Source organism: Micromesistius poutassou (assembly GCF_964030765.1).
Source record: "Micromesistius poutassou genome assembly, chromosome: 22".
Taxonomy (NCBI): domain Eukaryota; kingdom Metazoa; phylum Chordata; class Actinopteri; order Gadiformes; family Gadidae; genus Micromesistius; species Micromesistius poutassou.
In genome coordinates, this window is record NC_140292.1 from 3,350,936 (window position 1) to 3,375,596 (window position 24,661).

The following is a 24,661-nucleotide window of genomic DNA, read 5'->3' on the forward strand; positions in this document are numbered from 1 at the left end:
GTCTCCACCCAGATGTATGAACTTTAGCCTAGCAGTTGGTATTGTCAACCAGGAGTTCAACATAGCTCTAGATGGACCCTCCCACCTGTGATGACACAAATTACTACAAATAAATTAAAATGGTTTGTATTGACTATTTACTATGGAGAGAATAAATGTGGGGATCCATTTTAGATGAAACACTCTCCCGGTCACCCCTAAATACATTGTGGTATTGAATTGAATGACCTCATAAATCCATGGGAAACATTTTATTAAATCAATTCACATTTGAATACTTCAGATTGACCATCTAGTATAGGAACAAAATAAGATATTTCTGTACAAACCACAATAACAATTTGTTGTCAAATAATATCCAGTTTTGCGTGTCCGTGCTAGCAGTGGAACAAGTATGGCCTTTTCATTAGCTTTCATTTTCTTTTGGCCGTGCCGAGCCGTACCATTCTGATTTGCATTTCCACTACCAGTATAAACCACTGGGTCGGACCAGTGTGAGCACCTCCAAGTGGGCTGCGGTGACGTCAGAGATTGTAGTTTGGAGCGAGAAGTTATATCTTCATTTGTAGGCATATGGACACTTAAAAATGCAATAAACTTTATTATTGTGTATGAGACACATACCATGCACGAAGAAGCATGGCTAGAGTTCTAAACTGCTTGATTTTTAATTATTCGGTCGTTCCCTATAGAACTATATAAGCCTGTTTAAAAAGGGTAATAAAGGTTTAATAGAGGCACATCGCAGTGACGTTAGATTGACAGTATTCTCTCGCAAAACCAAATTGCTTGCTGAAATAGGACAGATTCCTTTCAGATTAGTCTTGGTCTAAAGGACATTGGACAATATTTCACAGTATTATATCACTGATATTGATATTCAACACTTTTTTTTCCTAATATCAAGGAAATCATGTGGCACCCTGGGAAATATGTAAGGAACATTTTGTTATGTTTAAACAGGACTAATAAATCGGCAGTCATTGAGCTATTAAGATTAGGAAGCAATCAAACATCAAACTGATTTCATCCTCGCTGATATCAGTGTGTGTGTCGCCGTCCATCTGAAACCATTTAAATATATTAAATGTCTCTTAAATTAATAAATCCGATTTTATGGTGGGATATAAAAATAAATAGGCAATAAAAGTGTGTGTGTTGTTGGGTCAACGACTCAAGCAAAGTGCGTCATCAGTTGAAGGCACACCTTCAATCTGCAAGCCCGGTTGTAATGGAAATGCAAAACCCAGCCCGCTGAGCGTGCAGGGACAGTATAGTAGTGGAAAAACGCCAGTAGTGTGACATTCAGTGATGCTCTTCTTACTTTGTCCAGCAGAGGTCAGTGACAGGCTACTGCCTTGGCCTCGGTAAAGACAAAGAAGGCCAAGGAGAATCCAGGAAGTAAGAGATGGTCCGCTGGGGGCAGGATATTACCCTTCAGCTCGGGGAGACTTTGGTCATCTAACATCTGCAGCAGTTTCTCATTGAGCATCACAGACCTGTCAATCACAGCAATCAATCAATCTTTATTCGTGTAGCACCTTTTGTGCAAAACTGCAATTCAAGAAAGTTTCAAATAACAACACAAACTAAGAATCAGAGAGATATTCTGCAAGATCTTAGCCAATTATCAAAGGATGTGGCTCAGAAGTGCATGCAGAGATTAAGAAAAATGCAAGCTTTACTCAAGGGCCTGTGCATCGGACAGATGAAAATTTTCTGCATTCTACTGTATGAAATATATGCTGCACCTCACCAAGCAAGGCATCTCAAGCTCAGATCGCCTGTTCTTTTGCTACCTAATGCATCATCTCATCGCCACATCTTCTAGCTGTCATTGGAAGGGGGATAACTATTTTAATTTAGGGTTAGGGCGTTTCATGTATCCTTACCTATGTTCTACACATTGAAGAGCACCACAGACCAGAAAACCAAAGTCAAAATCCCTAACATGTGTCAAAGCATACGGCTAGGCCAAAAAAGCTGATCCAGATTCTGATCAGTCTTAAGTTAGTAATGCATGGGTAGGTGGGGAGGGGTACCTAGAGTAGAGTCCTGCCTCGTTTGGCTGGTCAGACTGCAGGACAAAGGTCTCCACTGTGCTGCGCGACAGCTGGGCAGGCAGAGTCAGCCTGGAGGGTCTAGCAGCCAGATTCATGGCCATCAGTGTGATGGCTCCTTTACTATAGCCTCTGGTGAGAGCAACAGCATACCATATTATAAATAAACCATAATTACAAGAGTACATTAAAAAAATATATATATATAGATCAATACAAAGTCACAGAAAGAGGGTTAGAGATGTGATGAGGGTTAGAAATTAAATGCAAGTATTAGAAACACTTAATACATTGGTTAAAATGTAACAAAGGTCTAATGAATGAATTGAGATGTACCATTGACATGTGTTTGACATCTTACCTGTTTCTGTTAGCACAGTGAAGATAAACCCGCACTTTCTTCCTCAGGTTTTGGAGGCCAGCAAGAGGAATTCTTTTTACCATCAGAACCTCAGGGCCAACAAGTCTTTTGTAGAGAAGCGAAAGCCAATAGTCCTGGAGAGCGGGCATGAATAATGATTGGAATATTAGAATAGCACACTTTTAGAAATAGGCTTCTTTTGCATTACAACATTGATAAGACTTTTAAGAGTTGTTTCCAGCGTCCGATACAGGTTTCTGCTAAAAGACTACATAAAAAAATGATCGGATTAGAACAAAAGAGTTCAGAGAAAGCAGAACATGGACTGTGCTTACAGGAAGGGGGTCTAGGTTGTCGTCCACCAGGTGGTATGTTCCAGAACCGATCAACACCTGTCTGATGACAACGTCCAGGCCCATCTTAGCAGCAAGTCCCAATTTATCCAGCCACCTGCATGAAGAGATGCTTTAATATATTTTTTTATTTCTGCTTATTTATTATTAAATGTCTATTATTTTGCGTTTAAGATCAATACAATTAACCTACGTCAATGTTATTAAAAAATTCTAATTCTGTTTGAAAATTTGAGACAAATCGTTCTGGTAAAAAAGGTCAAAAGGGTGTAATAGTGTTTTGTAAACACATGCATTTATTCTTAATATTAATTTAAAATAGATGATTGATACAACACAACATCCTTTTAGCAGACTATAGACTCTTCCCACTCTAACTATACAGTTAACACGCATCTCCGGAGCTCTGCCAAGTTCCACTTGTTGTCACGAGACCAGGCAGTCCAGGGTGATGAGTTAATCTAATAACCAGGCCCCGCAGCCCATCTCCTCCATGGAAGAGCCTGTCCCATGTGACCTGACCTTGGGCCTCCACCCGTTTCTCATCACGCGTATAAACAGAGCTGTACACCAAGGCCATTAGGTATGCGTCTCTAAATAGAGCTGTGTGAACGTCAGATAAACTACTCGCAAGAATGTGAAATATTTACACATACAACCTGGATTTTGTATATTATTTATTCAGATTCCTTTAATTGTTCGTGCTGTGACTACAGCGGGATGCATCATTTTTTTTCATGAGCAAATAGTTGGTCATCCCCCATTTATTAATACGCATGTCTTAAAGAATGTATTAATGAGAGATGCCCTTCATTAGTACGTTCATTAATACGCATGAGCCCTGGGCTTCAACCTCGGCCACATTGGACAACAACCAATCAGGTCTCTCCTCTCACACAGACCTAACATGGGTCAACCAATCAGGTGTATGGACTTGCAAGAACCTCAGCCACAGGACAACCAATCAGGTCTCTGCACTCACACAAAACTCATCCATGGGAATAATCAATCAGGTCTCTGCACTTACATGAACCCCTGTTGGAGGTCTCTTCACTAACACAAAGCTAGTCCATGGTACAACCAATCAGGTCTCTTCACTCACACATACCTAAGCCATGGGACAACCAATCAGGTGTCTACACTCACATCAACCCCTGGTGCGAGAACCAATCAGGCCTCTCCACCGACACAAGCCTCCCAAGCATCCCATGTTCCCAAGCAATGGGAACATCTAATTAGGTCTTCCCACTCACATTAACCCCCGGTGGGACAACCAATCAGGTCTATACACCAAAATTTGCCCTGGTGTGACAACAAATAGGGTCTATCCAGCCAAAAGAACCCTGGTGGGACAACCAATCAGCTCTCTCTCCACTCACATGAACCCCCGGTGGGACAACCAATAGGGTCTATCCACCCAAATCAACTTGTGGGACAACCAATCAGGTCTCTCCAATCACATGAACCCTGGTGGGACAACCAATCAGCTCTCTCCAGTCACATGAACCCCCGGTGGGACAACCAATCAGGTCTCTCCACCCAGATGAACTCTGGTGGGACAACCAATCAGGTCTCTCCACTCACATGAATCCGGCTGCGAAGGCGTCTGACAGCCCCTCTGCTCCCCCCCCGTACGCTGAGCTGCTCTCCCCCAGCCAGCTTCTCATGCCCGGGGACACCACCTGGACGCTCTGTAAGGACAGAACCATCATCAAAATATAATACCAATGTTAATATTAATAATAATAGTAATAGTAATAATAGTAATAATAATAATAATAATAACTTTGTTGGGCTCGCATTGATGTCAAAATCCTATATTATACAATAAAAACACAAACCCCCTTTTAATGCTCTACGTTAAAAGATTCTTAAATTAATTACGTTTTAAATTACCTCCAGAACTTCGCTGATCTTGACCCCTAGAGAGTCTAAAACCTCTGGGCTGATGAAGTCGGCTAGTGTTGCCTCTCTTCCATTCACATAGTAGCTAGAAAGAAAAGAAAATGCCAATTACAAAAATAACTTAGATTTATAACCTTTGCAAGGGACGTCCAGTGACTTCAGATAAATGCCATTAGGGCATCTTAGGGCATCTTGCTCAAGGATGCCTACAGGCAGACTCCGGACATTGGGAATCAAACCTAGTACCCGTCGGCTTGGCATCAAATGCTCTAACCATTGACTGAAGATATCCAAACAAAGCAATACCCATATCAATCAAAACACAACATAAAAATATCATAAAGCATGACTGTAGTATAATGTACTGTAAGCTTCAAAGTAAACATCCAGAAATATTTGGGACAAACTCAGGATTTGTGGCTGAAAGATAACTTACTGGTGCCATGTGCATGCATTAATCGCCTGTGAGCCAGTACTCAGGAACCTAGGAAATAAAAAACACAGTTGACAGTTGGACATTCAGCACTAGTAGTGTCATCAGAATCACAGGAAGTAAAACTTTAGCATGATTAAACAGACATGTGTATTGACATCCCAAACCAAACTGGAATAACATGGTTCTATCAGTCTAGTACTCGCAGACATACAAACAAGAAGTAGTCATGGGAATAAAAAAGCGTATTGTATTAATTCAGCTAAAACAGGTGACTAAGAAAGGTGCAGGTGATCCATGACAAAACTGTAAGTTCTCAGAGTTTAAAACTCAAGTCCCTTTTTGTGTTGTACTGATCCTGGGAGTTCACCCGGTGTGTGAAAGACACAACAAGGAAACAGGTTAGGCTTGAATGCTTTTTGGCACCAGTACCATCAGGAAGGGCTTAACTTATTAAAGAAGCTCTTTCTTTTTCTTGTCTCTCACCCTTGCAGCAGGTCTTTCCGGTGGTCCCGTGGTTGGCTGATATCTGGCCCATACAGGCCCGTGTTGTGGTACAACTTGGAGTCTTGTAATATTTCTCTGAGATTAACAAAGTCCTCCCCTAGCTGGGACCCGGCTACCCGGATACCGGCCTTCTTCTCGTAGCTGTTGGGTTCTGTTGGGAAAGAATACAGGAATGAATGGCATTTGCTGTACCTAGGGGATTTCTAAACCTCTCACATTCACCCAGGCACAAATGTATGTTGAGACCAGTGGCTCTGGTGTCAACAAAGCATCAACGAATCCCCGTCCCGCAGCCATCTCCTGCCAACGATGTTCTATAGTTACACATTGAGAGCAATAAAGATCACTTCCTTGCTGCATTATTCAATGTGGTGGGTCAGGGCGGGATGACTCGCAAAACAAGGAACTGAAATAAATAAGCTTGTGGAAAGGGTTTTCTTGTGTCCAGCACAAGAAAACACTTGCCTATAGTTGGTTTTATAGGCTAAGTTGTAAAATTCAAGGGCCATATTCGTTTGAGAGGAGATACTGGCATTGTAATTAAACAAACAAACGAATAAGGAATAAAGTGGTAGAGAACTCTACTTTGCGCGTATGTTGATGTGAGTCAACACACGTACTTGTATTTGATAGCCTATTGTTAAATTTGATAGATTCGTTCAAAGAACATATTATATAGGCCAATGTGGACAGAAAAATCCATTATAGCTGCAACAATGAATTTGGTTTGACATTCGATATGCAGCTTTTTGCTTCCCAACCTCAACAGCTCATTGTCCATTGCGAAAGTGTACACAAACACTAGTCGCATGGTTTGGAGCATGTGTCTTTTGCCCCGTGGGACGTTTTAAGCGCAACAGGAACTGGGAGTTCTCTTTTTTTGGTTTGCTGATTAGTACAATTGTTAAGTTTATGGGAACCTCATTTATCAACAGACGTGAAGTCGATGAGCCATGATAAGCCGTTTTTTTTTTTTTTTTGTCGTACCGTTGCCCAGCTCCCAGGAGATGCGGTACTGCTTGGACTCACAGTACTTGATCAAGGACCGGGCGTTGCTGCTGTTCCAGATGTTGTCCGTGGTGCGCAGCAGGGCGTTCAGACCGAAGATGAGGTCCATCTCAGTGCAGTTGGCAAAGGAGCTCAGGAGGTCCACAGAGTACTCTGGAGAGATTGATGGGGCGGCAGTGTGGCTTTAGTTGTATCTAAGCCATACTGGTGTTTAACATTGGGCTACTGTCATAGCCGACTTTAACTGTAACTTTTTCAGCCATTAATCCAAACTAAGATTTTCTAAAAATAATTTTCCACATATATTTTCAAGAGAATAAAGCTCTCTTCCTCTTCCTTCCGGTATCCTACCTGTGAACTTAACACCTCTGTACTTCATCTGCAGATCCTCTTTTCGGAGTAGGGCTTGCTGTCGAGTCCACTGCTTCTTCAACCTCTCCTCAAGCAGCGGAGGCAACTCCATCTTCTTACAACTATCTTCTGGTAATATACAATGAATGTATGAAAAATAAAATAAAAAAAACTTGATCACAAAAAAAAAGGAATGGGAATCAAAGTCATTAACCTGCAACGAGCACTTTGGTGTTAGCAAAGCATATGGTAGTTAGATGGCGTTATTTACTTTGCAACAGATAAAGGAAATGGCATTGCTTTAGATAGAAACCAATAGACAGCAGAGCCAGAATGAGAGATCACAGATTATTTTGGAGTTGAAAACAGTGTTTGTGTGTGATAACTCACCTACCCTCAAACCGGGTTTCTGTTGATCATAACCATGGGACCGCGTGAGGTACTTCTCTGGGTTGAACACCATGAAATCCTGCCTGGTCCCTCCGAATCTCAGATATGACGGGGATAACGCTTTGGCCAGCGTCCTGAGTTTTGGGGACCTTGACATTAAAAACGAAATATAACGTGAATGAGATTTAATCCTTTAGATTGCTGTGCATCTGATTTTCTGAGCATGACTTTAAATACAGAAACGGCGGATAGATAGCTCTGTAGAAGACAGAGGGTGCATTGAAACGTGTGGAGGACCAGAACGAATTGATGTAATCAACGAAGAGATTGAAGTATTGCATCTCCAGCTGCACATGACAGCACAGTTCATAGTTCGCTCTTGTCAATATCATTGAGCTCTGGAATTCAATTTGAATCATGGAACATGAACTTCAGCCCAAATCGAGGGGTGTTCCACTACCAAATATAAAAGGTTATTATTAAAAGGAAAGCGAAACCTTACCCTAGCATATACATGAACTTTTCCTCGGCCACAAGGCTGGCATCGATAGCCACGGACAGAAAGCGCTCGTCCACCTCCCGGACCGATCGCGACAGATCCACGCTCAGATCAACCTCCAGGGAACGGGCGCCCACCCCGATGGCATCGTGATCTGCTCCAGCGTGTGACCCTCGAGCGGGCCATACACTTACAACCAGTATCACAACAAGCGATATCATGACTCAGAATCGCTGTATACATCCGACACAGGTCGTTGGATTCCAGCGGTGTGATCGTCAACTTCCTGGACAACAGGATCGTGCAGCAGCACCAGCGTGGATCTGAGGGCGGGGAAGGACGACCTGTGCACAAATTGTTGTGCGGGGGCGTGTTTTACATGTGTTGGGGCCCCATGATCTCACCGAAATACAAGCAGACTACATGGGACTAGAATGTGTAGATTCAACATTGACAGTTTTATATTGAACGTGTTGTGTTTCTGTTTGTCTCCATTACTGGTGACGCTTACTCAGAAAGTGACAGGAATCGGATGCACAATGACCGCATCTCGACTCTTCACACCCTTATGGGTTTACCAATACAATTTCTGCTAGACATTCTGCTAGATATACAGCACATTCATATCCTGAGCTACGTGCGTTTCCGTCCGTCGTTTTTTCTTTTTTTTGTTTCCACCATTACCATGTTTTATTAGATAAGATAAAACAAACAGAATAACTTAGTCACTAAAAGAATAACTAAAACAAAATTCTCAACATTGTTATTTTAATCAGATGTTTTCTTTCAAGTGGCAAAAAAAACATTATTTCACATAAATTAGGACAACACATTCCAATATGGTCGTGTTCATTATTCTTATAAACATTTAAAACATAAATAAATGCGGTGGACGTATTCAGTGTCACGCCACGGGTAAATCCAGCGGCAGCATCAGCAGCTCGTCCACCTCCTCCTGCAGAGCTGAAGCCTTGTCGTTTAACAGCATCTGCCAAACATCAGAAATACACACATCCAAATATAATCATTTTATTTAATATAAATAGTTAATATTCATGGGCTAGACGGTGAAGACAAACAGGAAAGTAGGTTGCAAGAGATGGAATGGCATTTCGCATAAGACCACAGGAGGGAATCGAACTGCATGGCATTTGGTTAACATGGTTTGTGAGTTGAACCACTACTACTATCGACCCTGAATACCATACCATTTCTTCATTGAACTTTGCTTTGAATACAGGAAATACTTCCAAAAGAAAGTTAATCATATCCACATTATATAATTAATAAAAACAATAGATCAATAAAAGCATGAAAGCAGATATAATCTAATAAATGCCACTGTGTGGAAGCACTTTCATCAACATAGTCTTACATCATAAGTGTATACATTCCTAGCACGGGGGTCCCCAGTGGGAGTGGAACCCCTCAGCCTGGCTCGAGTTAAGGCCTGGCTCTACCGGTGCTTACTTTAGCGGAGGCCACCATCATGGTGGCCTGCTTCTTGTTCAGGTTCTCCACGGCGTTGGAGAGGGCGTTGGGGTCGGCGTTGGCCAGGTGAGACAGCGTCTTGTATCCCGCGTTGAACAGCTGCTTCGCCCTGTACTGTGACACACAGACACGCACGGCCATACAGAGACAGTGTTTAATACATTGCTTCGACTGCTGCATCAAACTGACCCTTTTTTTTCCCACCATGGTGTGGAGCCATTACAAGCCTTTTTTCTTTATCCATCTGTCTAAAGGTGGTTCTGACGGAGCAACCTGATCGGTCTACTGACCATTAGAAAGTGATCAAACTAGCATGACAACACATGTTGCTGACCTCCAGGACCCCAGCCACCTCCATCAGGGGGACCAGCTCTGCCGTGACGCAGTAGCTCAGACGTTTGGACAGCTCGGCCAGCAGGGACTTGAAGGGCCAGAACTCTTCAAACTCCTGGTCCCAGGGGAAAGACGCAAAATATATTTTTTTAATTCACTTATTTTCATCTCTATCTACAGATAGATATATATATTTCTATATTTCTCAATATGTTGTTTTTTTTATATAGATAGTAGTATAATATATAGTGGATTTTACACTTTTTCAATATTGTTTGGACTAATCTCGTGGGGTTTTAAATGCACTGTACGTGTATTCTAAACCTCTTCCCCAGACTCTCATTGGGCGGTAGGACCTACCGCTCAGTCAACAAATAAAAACACTCCCTTTGGCTTCGACCAGCCGTCGTCATGACGACACCCAAAGTCACCACAGTGAAAGGTAAGCGTACGTATGCGCGTCGCGTCCCTTTCGTCCCTACCTCGGAGAAGTGCAGCACGCAGGCGCAGAAGGCGGAGGAGGAGCTGAGCAGGCTCTGGATGAAGCCCCGGCTCAGCGTGAACCTCTCGGCCACGCTCCACAGGTTGGTCTCCTTCAGCAGGGTGTAGAGCACCAGGGCCAGGTACAGCCGGCGCACCGCCTCCATGTTGACGCTCTGGAGGGGAGGGGGGGGGAGAGCCCGTCTGTGAGCACACATGGAGGTGACACCACGTGGAGGTGACCCCGTATGTGGGTGACCCCGTATGTGGGTGACCCCCCCCCATGTGTTTGAAATGATCGTTAACACAATCAACCTCAAATTAGCTGGATTAGAAGAAGAGAATGCAGAGCTTATCCAAGGCCCTTATCCACGCCATGGAACCATGTGTAAAGGCATCTTTTTTGGGGGGCTTTTGTTCTGAACACACTAAGCTCAAAGCTCAACACTAGGCAAACCAAAACGCTGATACGTTAAGAACATTATTCCATTTTGTTTGATCAGACCTAGTGTATAAACAGCCTGAGATATTTGAGGTTAAGAACATATAAAAGCTGGAAGAATCCTGGAACATGAGAACAATGTGTCAGGACTCTCTGATTAACAGAGAGAACATACACTGTCAATAACTAGTTCATTGAAGCGACATGGAACATGACTTGGAAACGCTTGTTTTCAGCTAGGGGCGGTGGCGTGTGTTTGAAATAGAGCAGAGCAAGATTCACTTCCATGCTGCTATCTGAAATATGCTCTCTCCTCACCCTCCTACCTTTTTCACCGTCTGGCCAGCAGCCTTCCTGGCCACAAAACTCTCAGGCACCCCGACCGCCGCCGACATCTTCTGCTCTGAAGCAGACAACAGGCTGAACTGAAACAGGCCGGCACAGACAACACAGGGTTTTCAGGGTGTTACAGGGCGGTGTCGTGGTCTACGAGGGTATTCCACTACCAGGCCTATGGTCCTGGGTTTCACACAGAACGTGATGTCAAACCCTTAGTGTTGGGAGTGTTTACGTTGATGTGCGCAGTTAAAGCATTTAGGAGGTAAAACCACCACAGTAGAGGATGTATAAAGAGGTTGTCACATTTATAAATCAACATCATTACTAACGTTTTTATATCTGTGAATATCGTCGAACATATACGCTGATACCGATATATCTGTGATAGGCTAATATCGGCCGATAAAAATCACAAAAAAAACGTAAAATTGGCCAGGCTCCATAATTCACTGTTATTTGCTTTGGGTAAAAGTGTCTGTGTGATAACTCCATGTGAATGCTACATTAAACTTGTGCAGAGTAACTCCCCACCAGAGGCCCACAGAGATCTTCACACTCGCCCCCCACCTGTCTGAAGAAGGCCATCCAGTCGGGCTTGCACTGGGCGATCATGTCGTAGGGCGTGACCAGGTAGAGGAGATGCAGGTGGCTGTTGAGCATCAGGCTCTCCAGGCCTTTGGACAGGTCCTTGTAGAGCACGTCACACTGGGTCAGGTCCACCGAGCCTGGGGAAGACCCGGGGATTTAAACGGTAAGTAAAGCACACAATCCCTTTTTTCAGTTAAAAAAGGTTCCCATTTCGGTCTCACCAAGGGTTGCCGAACATTTCAGTAATTTCAGACATGTTTTGTCCTTCATGCCGTGGTTACCATTTGAATAAAGTAATCATCATCTAAACAAAACCTAAACAATTAACTCCTACTAAACAAATTCAGGGCTTCGTTAACCAAATCCAAAGACTTCTATATGGCTGGCCAGTGAATTAAAATAATGCGTCGCTCTGTGTGGCTCTTCTGACTCACTCTTGTACGTGGCCCGGCCCAGCGTGGTGATCTCCAAGGTGTCCCCCTGGGAGCCCTGGGTCACGGTGATGAGGTTCTTCTCCTGTAGAAGGACCAGGCTGTCCTGCACCCGGTCCCACAGGCTGCGCTCCACACACAGCTGCTCCTGCTGGACGCACAGCAGGGTGCCTGACATGAAGTCCTTCACCTGCTCCAGGGTGGTGGTCATCTGCATGGAGAACAAGCACCACTCAAACTCAAGCCATCATCATAGTGTAAACTATTTACTGCTAGTTACTGATCAAGCACAACTCAACATCAAGCCATCATCATAGTATATACTATTTACTAATTACTATTTAAAAATACCTTTTTAAATCAGAGTGGCTTGCAGTGATTATTTATTTGACTTTAGTTACTGTATTTGTTGTGGGGGGAGAGTTGTTGATTGTCTGTAAGTTGTGATTTGCTGATCCTACGCCTCTCTACCCATATGATATCACCAACCAGCTCTTTGACTCTTTGAAGAGCTGGTAAGGGTTACTTCCTCTAAGACTTAGAGGAAGTCATTATCTTTATCATAAAAGCCCTCCCTGTAAACCACTATTACTATAAATAATATTACACAAGCAATTTGAAATGAGAAATGGGAAAAATATACAAAGGTACTTGCCTTTAGTCCAATGATGGACAGGATGAGACTCAGCACACCCTTGCCATCGTTGTGTGTGAGGTTGCTGTAGCAGGTTTCCATCGGGGCAGAGAGAAGCTTTTTAGCCTAAAACAAATGTAATATATCAGTTGAGCGGCAGAAGCAATATCTACATTTATAAGTCTGATGTAACAGTTGCTCAGCATAATAATAATTCATAATAATAAAAGTAATGATAAGCATAACTATTCTATGTTATACTATTACTGTGTGTGTGTGTGTGTGTGTGTGTGTGTGTGTGTGTGTGTGTGTGTGTGTGTGTGTGTGTGTGTGTGTGTGTCAAAAACATTGACAGCCACCAGTTGCGTGACGAACATCCATTCAGATTGTGCTAGGCTTTTGCTACAGTCACCATATTCAATTCAATAGCCGATTCTAAATTAACTGCTGAACAGAGTGGCTGTCCCGCTAGAGGTAGTCACCATGACGGTGTCCTTGTCCTGTAGGATGAGGATGCTCTCCCCCACGGTGTCGATGCCGGCCCGCCCGGCCCGGCCCACCATCTGCTTGTACTGGCTCCTCTTGAGGAAGTCTGCCGCCATGTAGGGAGACCGCAGGATCACTCTGAGGGGCGGACAGCACACATGTACCGGGCATCAGAGGACGTTAGGTCTGGACTCTTAACCACATGACTTACTGACCGTGATAAGGATTTCATGTGGCTTCTGCTAAACTGTTAAATGAAATGTTCACTAAATGAATCAATGAAAACTAATAAAATGCATAATTCAATTATGTTTTATGAATTCACAATGACATTTCTTTTATATGGAATTCAGATTTTACAGACACAAATTCATAATGATGCGTATCTATTTATCCAGTTATGTTTTGTCATCTTTTAAGAATTGATAATAAAATACATAATCCTGAATTCCAATTTTCACTACGCAAAAAAAATAAAATAATGACATCATACCTCACAGTGAATCCCCCCCCCCTCCCCCATACCTGCGGGCGGGCAGGTTGATGCCGGCGGCCAGGGTGGAGGTGCAGGCCAGCAGGCAGAGCACCCCGCTGGAGTAGGCGTCCTCCACCAGCCTGCGCTCGGCGCTGGTCAGCCCGCTGTGATGGTAGGCCAGGCCGTAGGGGATGACCTTCCGGAGCACGGGGCACACCATGCCGCTCCCGCTGGCCTTCAGCTCGCGCAGCAGCACGCCCTTCTCCTTCTCCTTCAGCACCAGGAACTCCCTGGGGGTTGAGTGTGACTCACTTGCTAACATTTCAGTGATAACTTTGAAAGGTAAAAATCTAAAAACGATCAAGTAAAATGTGTTATTAATTCTATGTGGCAAGAGGAAGAATAAAATCGGAATGAGATTTGACGGACAATGCTTCATATGAAGACAAAAAAAAAAAACTATGAGTAGGAAAATGATTTAAAGTTACAAACGAGATCAGCTATGTTTAAGCTGTGGAGCTGCCTGTGGGTCTGCGTAGTTATTTATTCTTCGTCTTCATTTCTAACTAATGACACTTAAATAATATCTCTTGAACCTACAGCACCTTTAACTTACTCTCTCAGATACTTGCAGATCATCCCCGCTACATTTTCACAGTTCTTCTGGGTGGGGCAGAAGACAAGGCAGGAGTAGGCTGGAATGACCTCTGTTACCAAGGCGATGATGTGGTCCGGGTCCATCCTCTGCATGCTGCTGGAATACTGAGGAATCACACACCTTAATGAATGGATCAATTCATAACCACTAAGAGGCCCACTAGCAGCATATCCTGTTCAGAGTAGGCCTAAAGAAGCCGTCCTGTTTGAGCCTATAGAAGCCTCTCCTGGGCAGAGTTAGCCTATAGAAGCCTCTCCTGGCTTGAGTTAGCCTACAGCAGTTTCTCCTGGCTTGAGTTAGCCTTCAGCAGTCTCTACTGGCTTGAGTTAGTCTGTAGCAGTCTCTACTGGCTTGAGTTAGTCTGTAGCAGTCTCTACTGGCTTGAGTTAGCCTATAGCAGCCTTTCCTGACTTGAGTTAGTCTGCAGCAGCATATACTGGCTTGTGTTATCCTAAAGCAGCCTCTCCTGGCTTGAGTTATCCTAAAGCAGCCTCTCCTGGCTTGAGTTATCCTAAAGCAGCCTCTCCTGGCTTGAGTTATCCTAAAGCAGCCTCTCCTGGCTTGGGTTATCCTAAAGCAGCCTCTCCTGGCTTGAGTTATCCTAAAGCAGCCTCTACTGGCTTGAGTCAACCTTTCAATTGTTATTTTAGGGAACAGTTGTTTGACAAAACACACAGGCTGAAAAGACTTGACACCAATGTCCCATGCTATTACGGCCTTGATGGAGACACAGTAGTCTTGTGACCCAGGTTTTCTGTGGTATGTCCGGAACCAGAAATCTAAACCAACGGGGGAAAGAATTGACAGACGCAGTGTGCTCATGAGGAACTACAGTCAGTGTCTTACTTGTTCTACACAAGTTCAACTAAATAAGTATTGATTACCTTAAAGTTAAGAGGACGGGAGAACTTAAAACAGTCCTCTTCTTTGGGGGCCACCTCGTAGATGGTGGTGCTCAGCTTAACATACTCACTCAGCTGGACCTGTGGACCTCAGAGAGCATCACAACACCACACTGACTAGTCACATGCATTCAAGTATAGGTCTACACACTATGTTTCATGAAAAGAGTTGAGTATTGACTATTAAATAAAATCATAAGGATCTTGATTCCTCTGCAGCTCAACTGAATAAAAAATAATAACTGTCCTGAGAATTTCTCAGCAATCATCTCAGCAATCATTTTTTACAGCTTGTTACGTTAATATAATTAATTTTGTATTTTATTATTATATTATAAATATTAATACACAGTAAGGCCCTATAGCTGTCTTTTATTAAGTACGTTTGAGAGCAAAGACTAAAATGACATACAGGCCTGAAGTCATTGGTGTAATTCTCTGCTCTCAAAAACTTCTGAATGTCTTTAATATTCCCCAGGGTGGCGCTCATCCCAATAATCTGGGTTGTTTCTGGAATGAGGGAACAATAACAGAAACAATGATGAAAAATAATCATTTAGTTTCATTAACCTTTCACAAAAAGCCACTAGGAACTATACTAAAATATATTTGTTTCCTAGATCACTCACTGCTCATGTATAAGACTTTAGCCAGGGTCATCTCAATGATGCCCCCTCTGATGCCATCTCCCAGCATGTGAAGCTGCAAACAAAATGCAAAAAGATAAAATAAAATAAAAATAAAAAAATAGCAGAAGTACTGGACAATAAAATAATGTATGTATGCAAAGAACAACATGCAAAAGAACTACAAATAACATATCTTTCTACACCATATGACATGAAAAGTAGAAGCAAAACACAAATGCAGATTGTTAACCTAAACATTATTGGCAGTAATAAATAAACTAAATTAATCAAATCACCAATATTTGAAACCTCTAGGTGAAATTCAATGCAAACCCAGAATGTACACATAAACATTAATGTCTTTAACAAATAAACAACCAATGTTTTAAACCTCGTACTGAAATGCAATGCAAACTCATGCGGTACATGTAACCATTATTTGCTGTAATACATAAAATCCCTTAACTGCCTTTAAGTTTAAGAGGAGTAAATTAATACTCCACCCACCTCATCCACGACCACCAGGCCCAGGTTCTCTAGCCTGTCGTTCTCTATCAGAGAGTTGACCAGGCTGTGGCCCTTCTCTATGGTGGCGATGTACAGAGAATTCTTGTTCCTCCGCTTCACCGGGGGGAACCGTCCCTTGCTGCCAGCGTACTCCTCCACCATGAAGTCCAGCTCCAGACCAAAGCCTGCTAACCCACGCACCTGCATAAAGTAAGGGAGGATAGGTTCATGAATGAGGAGCAGTATCTTCTACGATAATCTGGAGGATTGAGACATCTCCTGGGGTTGTCTAATATGCATATTGGGTCGCATGAGATGTACTCATCGTTTAAAGATATTTGATGGTATTTGTGTTTACAAAATACATTAAATGGTTTGAAAGGTCTACTAAAGGCCTAATACAAACATACTGCTTAATGTTATACTTGGAAGTGGAACACTTAGTATGCTGTGGTGTTGGAGTAAAAACAAGCCCAGAAAGGATGGGAACAACTGGTCCAGTGGTAAGGGTTTAAATCTCAGCCCGGAAAATCTGCAGTCTACCTGGGCATCCTTGAGCAAGAGGCTCAAGGCGGTCATTAAGGAAATGTATTTTAAAAAGTACAGTAGGTCACTTTGGATTAGTCTCTCTCTATTAGTAAACAGTAATGTAGGGAAGCAATGATGCTCCCGTTTTATTGCATATGTATTTCCCTAAAAGGGGCCTTTTACCTTCTCTTGGACCAGTGATATGTAGGGTAGAATGAACAGGCAGTCCTTCTTCCTGCACAGCAGCTCCTTTAGGATGAGGACCTCAGCAACAAGAGTCTTCCCTCCGCTGGTAGGCAGAGAGTAGATCAGGTTCCTTCTCTCACGAACACAGTCAAGGTTCAGACACGTTTTCTGCCAGTCTGAAATGTGGAAAAGACATCAAAAAAATCTTTCAGTTTTTTTTTTTCACTTTCTGCTGATGAAACATTTGAGTGTTCATTTTAAATAAATAAAACATGTGTCACATTAAATCACCATATAAGTCTTTTATTCCTCGCAGTTTGTATATCAGTTCCTTCACTTTGGTGGGAAGGCCAAAAAAGGGTCCGAGGTCCGTCGTCACCGTGGATACCGTTTCCATGGCCTGCATGGCAACGTTGATTTCCTCAGAGACCACAGCCTCCTTCAGCACCTTTGTACGTGAGACATTGGATGGAGCCCCGGCGTTGCTCAACATTGCCCTTTTCAGGTGATCCGTCATACTGCGCCTGGCTTTAGAAAACCCAGCAGAAGGTGGTCCTTCTGGAGTATTTTTAACCCCCATCTTAGTTCTGTATTCACTAGTCCTATCCTTTGTCCTCAAAGGTGTGGATGTTTTGTCTTCATGTAAAATTCCACTCGTTTTCAGATTTTCAAGAAGATCCTCTTCAAGGTCATGCTGTGGGGCTGCTGGGATGTCCCCAAAGGACTCGTCTTTGAAGACGTCCAGGATAGAGTCGGTGAGATGGTCATCGCTGGGCCTCTGTAAACTGGTGTTTTTCAGAGAACGCAGCTCTGTGAATCCTCTTTGTGGCTGGTCCACTGGTTTGCTGTCCGCTGGTTTGCTGTCCACAGCCTGGTGAGGGTCTTGTGTTCTTGCTGTTTGTTCCACGCAGTCAAGTTTAGCCATGAGAGAGCTGTCCCCCAAAATACTGTCATAATCTCCAAACAAGTCTTCATTGTCACTGCAAAACTGATGAGAAATTCGAAGTTATTGAATGGAAAGTATTATGGTAAAAAAAAAAAAAAAGGGAAATACATGACATATTGTTATCTTGCTTATCTTACCTCAGTGGGATTTTGATCAGCCATTAAGCCGTTTAGTATCCCTTTGTCTCTACCAGATCCCTTTTTCCTAGCAGGTGTCAGATGGCTTCGAAGACTGTCTCTTGGCCTCTTCCTTGTCGACACCCTTTTGACTTTTAGTTGTTGTTGTTGCTCAGCATTCATTGTTAATGCCTTGATACAGAAGCTATCCATCAGAGAAATGCATCTTCAATAGATTCAGCTTCTAACATATACAATAACACTTTTCAAAGAGGATGACTCTCCAGTGGGCTGAATCTAGCTTTGTTTGGACAACCACAATTCACTCGTTCAATGCTATATCCAAACATGACTATAAAGGACAGTTTGATGGCTAGATGGGTTAGTTTACAAGGATGCTGTAAACACACACACGAAACCACAACGCTAACCGTAACTACAACCAGTTAGATCAATAACAAGCTCTGGTCGGAGACCAACTAATGGTCAGTCTTAAGTATTTTAAATGATAGAAAAAAGCAGCATATTTGACGGTTGAAAGTTTAGACATAAAGACTCGTAAATGATTTTCTTCTGATTCTGTAGTAAAGCTAACCCAACAGGAGGGATACCTTCATCGCGTCACTTCCGTTAACAGAGACCCCCTTTTTAAATTAAATACATTAATTAAACGTGACAATTCTGAAAATTAAAAAAATAATTAATCTTGAATAACGCAACCGATTCAAAGAAGAAAAAAATCAAGCAAATGTTTTACTATTATCCCGTTTCGAATTGGACCAAGTACTAACGGCTGCGGCCTGCGGGAAGGCGGAGTTGGACGTCCAACCACGCCCACATCCGGATTGGAAGGGCCAGCCCCGCCCACATCCAATACCTTTATCGTGCTTCATTCAGGACGAAACTTGCTGCATTTACGAGACCTGCGAACTGTAGGACTTCGTTTTCTTTTGGACTGTTTGGACGCCCCCGTAAATATACGTATTCTTCACATATTCTTTCAGTGAGCGGTGATTATTTGTGAATTTGTGCAAACGACAGCCTTTTCAATGCATTTGGGGAAGGTGGTAGCATGTAGTTAAAGCTCTCAAATTGACGCTCGTCTGAGAAACAGAAAAAAATGTCAGCTTCGGCTATACCTGCTAAAATAAACAATGACTCAGGAAGCGAGTCCAGTGACGAGTCCATGGGTTGAATTTGTTATTACCCAGTGTGCTTTGTGGAATGGTTTCAATGTTTTATTGTTTTATTTCCTTACTAGTTTACTAGTAGACCTAGGCCTTTTTTCAGAAAGCAGATGTTCGTCACACGATGTCATTGATGTGAAATATTAATAACTGACCATTCGTCACTCAATATTTGTGATGTGACATATTGAGTTGATGATGAATTGTCCGGGTGGGGGGGTGGGGGTCATATTAATTCTGCCATGTCGATTGCAGGGTCATGTCAAAATAAAATGATATGGCCGGGGGTACGTAAGTTACGTAAGTTGCAAGTTACAAATTGCAAGTAAGTAATTGCAAGAGACTTATGCGGTTTCACCAAAAAATCGGCTCCGTGTGGACGGGGCCTCAATCTCCCGGAAGAAATTACAGCGCATCATTAACAGAACAGAGCAAAATGAGTCTCACCCATCCAATCTCTTGAACCACTTTACCGCAAACGGACACTACGTAGAGCCCACAAGATCATCTCTGATCCCACACACCCTGCACACTTTGCCTTCCAGCTACTGCCCTCTGGGAGGCAGCATAGGAAAATTGCCTCGCCAACCCGCTTCAAAAACAGTTTTATTCCTATTGCAATTAACATTCTGAACTCTGAACGCCGAGGATTAAGCACGGCCCTCATGTATTATGTATATCTATGTTATGTTTTATGTTTATTATGCTGCCCTCGCAATGAGTTCCAGTCAAAACTAGACAGCTAGTTAACACTTTTTTATAAAGAAGTGGAATCCAGTACGCAAGGCTTTCTTTTCTTGATTCTTTACTGAATGTTATTTTCTTCATAGATTTGTTTTTGTAAAACTGTAACAAATACCACAATAAAGACGTACGTGAGTTTACATGTCTCTTTGTAACACAGGAGAATCACATTTTCAACTTTAACTCGATCAGAATCTTACGGATTTGGCGTAATTCTTGTAAATATTAACACAACTAATATTAAATCATCGGATATTTACTTACAGACAAATGATTTCCAAAGTTCAAGCGTGTTTGTGATAGATTGCAGGAGCGATATTACAACGTGGTTTTCTCTGTTGAGTGAATCAGTAAAAGAACTAAAGTAGGCTTGCAGTTGCTTATACTGACGCCAGTACCACAATTTGACCACAGGGTGGCAGTATTTACCAAACTAGGGTAAGATGTACACGAAAACAAACTGAAAACAATGCATTTCTTATGGAAGGCAGAACATTTATTGTAATTTTGGAACCTGTAAGGAGTTGTACTGAAAACAAATTCCACCAGCGTGGCTGTGATTGTACTGATTCAGATGAACGAAGTGCATAACTAATACATTTTTGTCTGTATCATTGATTCCTTGGAAGTAATCTCTCTTCAACTCACTAAACTGTTTTTGTTTTTACTATTCAGTAGCTTTTAAATTTGTTTTTCATGATTGATGGACGAGATGCATTAAATATTGATTTGATCCAATGATGGCCGTTTATCTGTCAACTATCTTCAAATCTCACGTTTTTCTGGACACGCATATGTAATATTTTGTGTGCCTACTATACAATATCTTGTATAGTCTTATATCTTTATTGAAGCGAGTTTAGAGGCTGTCATAATGTTGGCCATAACTGTAAATGCACACCAGTCAACCATCAGCAAGTCCCAGAGACAGAGTTGGGTCAGATATGGGAAAGGTATGTTATGCACCTGGCCTAGGGGCACCAAGCTACACAACAAAAACGATGGGAGACAACAGTTTTCCAAACAAAATAAGTATTTATTAAATAAACTAATTTAAGTGTTCAAATCATTATTCAAAATATGGGATGTGGAAGTCAGTAAATCAGTGTGTGGAGTGTGTAGGCATGAGTGGATTGTGTGTGTGTGTGTGTGTGTGTGTGTGTGTGTGTGTGTGTGTGTGTGTGTGTGTGTGTGTGTGTGTGTGTGTGTGTGTGTGTGTGTGTGTGTGTGTGTGTGTGTGTGTGTGTGTGTGTGTGTGTGTGTGTGTGTGTGTGTGTGTTTTGTTTCAACAGAACTGTTGAAAGGTGTGCATGGCTGTGGAGCTGGAAATGAAAGGAACAGAGAGAAGGAAGGACTGGGGAAGCAGGCTTTTATAGGGCGTTGGCACCCGGGCCCAGGTGCACGCCAATTGCCAATCAATTATGTCACTGCTCCCCAGTCCTAGAAACAAATAGACAACAGAATGAATAGGGGACAAAGCAAACAACAACCCATAACCAATAACCATAGAACCTAAGAGTGCAATGACAAAGTACTATAACACAATATACAGGGAACCGTCACAGGTATATTAATTATGTTACTTACATTTGACATGCTTTATGTTGTGTTTTTCAACGAATGTTTACTTTGCTAACTTGCTAAGCAACGTGGAACCAGTCAGCTTCAGATATGATCCATCTTGTGGAATCTGCGCAGTCAGAAGAGCTTTGGGCCCGGTTTCCCGATAACGTCCAGTCTTAACGCGCTACAAAGACTCCTACGTTTAGACGTATCATTTGTTTACCTACATAGGCTGTAGGTTCCCGAACGGTCTCCTGCGACCAGTTCAGTAATGCATTACATTAGGCTACTCGCTGGCGTGAGATTCTGTAGAATCTTGTAATGCATAGGCCTACCTTATAGCAGGGTCCGCGGGTGTAAATGTTGACTGTAGGGGGGGGGGTCTGAGGGGGTCTCTCATATCTGAAGGTGTCTGCCATATTTGGCATCATCTTAAACAACGCTCATTATCCATCCCCGTGCGGTCTCTTACCATTAAAGACGTTAAATTAAAAATATCCTAGCCTACAATACGTGACGTAGACTGACTAATTTCACGGATTCCTGTGAGACCGGGTTGCCTTAATTATATCGGTCGCATTTGTCAGGTGAAAACTAAATGTCAAGGGAAAGAGGCGGTGGTTGAAAAAAGTATTTCGATCGCTTATTAAGTTCACTCGTTGCGTGTAATGGTTTATTCGTTTCACTGTATCATTTCCTTAATTTAGAAGACAGTTAAAAAATAATAATTAAAAAATTATTTAAAAAATTTTGGAGCTGCGCGCGCATCATTTTTTTTGGAACGTTTAGACAAGACAAAGCTTTTTCTTTAAAGATCGCACACGGTTAGAGCATTTTGGGCCATTCTCCAGGAACACCTTTTGAAGTGTTTCAAAGGTGTACTTAAGGTCCTCTGGATAGGAAATATTGAGTGCATAAATGAGGCCGGATTCCTCTCAGATGAGTGCGATGTTTTGGATCTTGGGGGATGAGGCTTCAGCCACACAGTCCTCAAGGACATACAGAATTCCCACAGTGACTCCCTTGGCAGCCACGTCATCTGGATCAGTTTCCTGTTTGAGGACATAAAGAAAAATGATTTTCAATTCAAACTACTAGACAGTGCAGTAATAAGTGTAAACAGTTATACAGTGCAAGGCAGTATAAGTAAACAGGTGAACATTGCAGAAAGTGAGATGCAATAGGTAAGCAGGTAACCATTTGAAAGTCCAGTGCTAGACAGGGGTGGTACAGCAGGTACAACAGTGATACAGCCTCTGGGAAGAAGCTATACTTGTGCCTGCTGGTGTGGGAGCGCAGGCTCCTGTATCGCTTGCCAGGTGGGAGAAGGGTGAAAAGTCCATGGTTTGGGTGGGTGTCATCCCTGACAATGGATTTGGCTTTGTTTAAGCAGCGGTCATGTGTTGTGGATGGGGGGGGGGAGTAGACAGCCAATAGTCCTCTGAGCAGAGTTCACTACTCTTTGTAGTGCCTTGTGGTCGGCAACGTTGCAGTTACCGTACCAAACAGAGATGCAATCTGTAAGTATGCTCTCAGTGGTACAGCGGTAGAAGTCTGATAGAATCCTAGGACAAAGCTGTGCTTTCTTAAGGGTCCATAGTAAGTAAAGACGCTGATGCGCCTTCTTCACCAGACTGGAGGAGTTGAGGGACCAAGAAAGATTATCTGTGATGTGGACCCCAAGGAACTTAGCTAGACACACACTCCACCTCAGCACCGCTGATATGGAGGGGGGGGGGGGGTGTACCCTGCTCCTGGGTCTCCTGAAGTCCACAATGATCTCCTTGGTCTCCTTGGTGTGGAGTTCCAGGTTATTGTTTTTACACCACGTAGTTAGATGTTGAACCTCCTCCCTATATGCTGTTACATCCTCATCTCTGATCAGGCCCACCACAGTGGTGTCATCTGTGAACTTGATTATGGCATTGGAGCCATAAACAGCCATAATCATTAACAAGGCGTGGAGTGTGGATATCAGTGGAATCAGTAGTATGAGGGATGATGTTGTAAGGTGCATCCCAGAGGTGGGTGGTGATGTAAAAGCCCACGACCATGTCGATGGAGTAGTGCTTGTTAGCCGCCACAATGAATCAAATCCCAAACCGGTTTAACACCCAGGAGATGGTGTGCATCAGACACACCCAAACCGGTTTAACAACCAGGAGATGGTGTGCATCAGATTCAAAGTTCGTGGAGTGTCTGCAATTGAAAGGAATCATGAAAGGATAAATCTAGTGATATATACTTTGTCAACAAAAATAGATGAATGATCCTACTAACAAGTATTATTTCTGTAGCCAAAGCCTGGTGTGGCATAAACATGGACACAAAGCATTTTCATATATATTTATGAATAAAAATAAATAAATGTTCACCCACCAACCCATGGCCCATTTATTGTGAAAGCCCTGCACAGAGCTGGCAGAATTGAGAGCAGAAGCCAGGGTGCGAGTTCTGAGTAGATGCCCTGCAGCCCCCCCTCTTTTCCCCTTTCCTGTAGCCTGTCGCTAAATAAAAACCTTGTTAGAGGGCCCCCCTTTATTTTCTATGGATTATCACATTGAAGAAACCCTTGGTGTCTAGAAGTCCTCTGGTCAGTATTCTACCCATACTCACTGTAAGTTTCTATTTTTGTGTCTCTTGGGTTTTATTACTTGTAATTGCAATGTTTACTTGTGTCAGTTTTAAACGGCTACAATTATTAGTTATTAAATTATTTATATCCATATTTATTCTTTTTATTTTACTACTGCATGAGACCATCATTATTGCCTTATGGATGCCCATGGAATAGGAATAATTGAGTTTTCCAGTACTTGGTCAACACACTATGCAACAACTTCTATCAAAAGTTTTAAAACAAACAAGCATCTGGCATCGTTAGGTAGCAATACCTGAAAAGAAGTACTCATTACATTTCCATGCACAATTTTTCATACCTGGTATGCAGATTTTGAATAGCACCTTGTCCATCAGCACAGACAATCAATTGCCTATTAATTGGCTTCCATATATATATATATATATATATATATATATATATATATATATATATATATATATATATATATATAAACCAGGATGTAAATATGTATACGGTCTGAAAAATATGAAAAAGCAATAATAATG

General features: G+C 42.5%; 2 protein-coding genes across 6 annotated transcripts; both read right to left on the bottom strand.

The window, feature by feature from the left end:
• Positions 1-259: 259 nt before the first annotated feature.
• Positions 260-8,162, bottom strand: hpse (heparanase). Of its 2 annotated transcripts, none has more exons than XM_084486503.1 (12): positions 7,871-8,162; positions 7,369-7,517; positions 6,979-7,104; positions 6,607-6,780; positions 5,599-5,770; positions 5,116-5,163; positions 4,671-4,764; positions 4,359-4,465; positions 2,757-2,871; positions 2,422-2,555; positions 2,043-2,192; positions 260-1,499 (listed from the first exon to the last, which is right to left on the bottom strand). In XM_084486503.1, exons 1-12 carry the CDS (start codon positions 8,086-8,088, stop codon positions 1,340-1,342), a joined length of 1,647 nt encoding a protein of 548 aa, XP_084342629.1. In that variant the 5' UTR covers positions 8,089-8,162; the 3' UTR covers positions 260-1,339. The 2 variants fall into 2 exon arrangements, with proteins under 2 accessions (XP_084342629.1, XP_084342628.1); XM_084486502.1 differs by having other exon boundaries at positions 6,979-7,107.
• Positions 8,163-8,629: 467 nt separating this feature from the next.
• On the bottom strand, positions 8,630-19,421 carry helq (helicase, POLQ like). Of its 4 annotated transcripts, none has more exons than XM_084486152.1 (18): positions 18,060-19,421; positions 17,268-17,964; positions 16,974-17,152; positions 16,263-16,463; positions 15,756-15,828; positions 15,539-15,636; positions 15,109-15,207; positions 14,183-14,328; positions 13,617-13,856; positions 13,088-13,229; positions 12,627-12,731; positions 11,975-12,182; positions 11,520-11,677; positions 10,940-11,038; positions 10,174-10,347; positions 9,693-9,806; positions 9,338-9,472; positions 8,630-8,855 (listed from the first exon to the last, which is right to left on the bottom strand). In XM_084486152.1, exons 1-18 carry the CDS (start codon positions 18,249-18,251, stop codon positions 8,772-8,774), a joined length of 3,144 nt encoding a protein of 1,047 aa, XP_084342278.1. In that variant the 5' UTR covers positions 18,252-19,421; the 3' UTR covers positions 8,630-8,771. The 4 variants fall into 4 exon arrangements, with proteins under 4 accessions (XP_084342278.1, XP_084342279.1, XP_084342280.1 ...); XM_084486153.1 differs by having other exon boundaries at positions 8,638-8,855; positions 9,338-9,467; XM_084486154.1 differs by lacking the exon at positions 8,630-8,855 and having other exon boundaries at positions 9,211-9,467.
• Between the last annotated feature and the right edge of the window lie 5,240 nt (positions 19,422-24,661).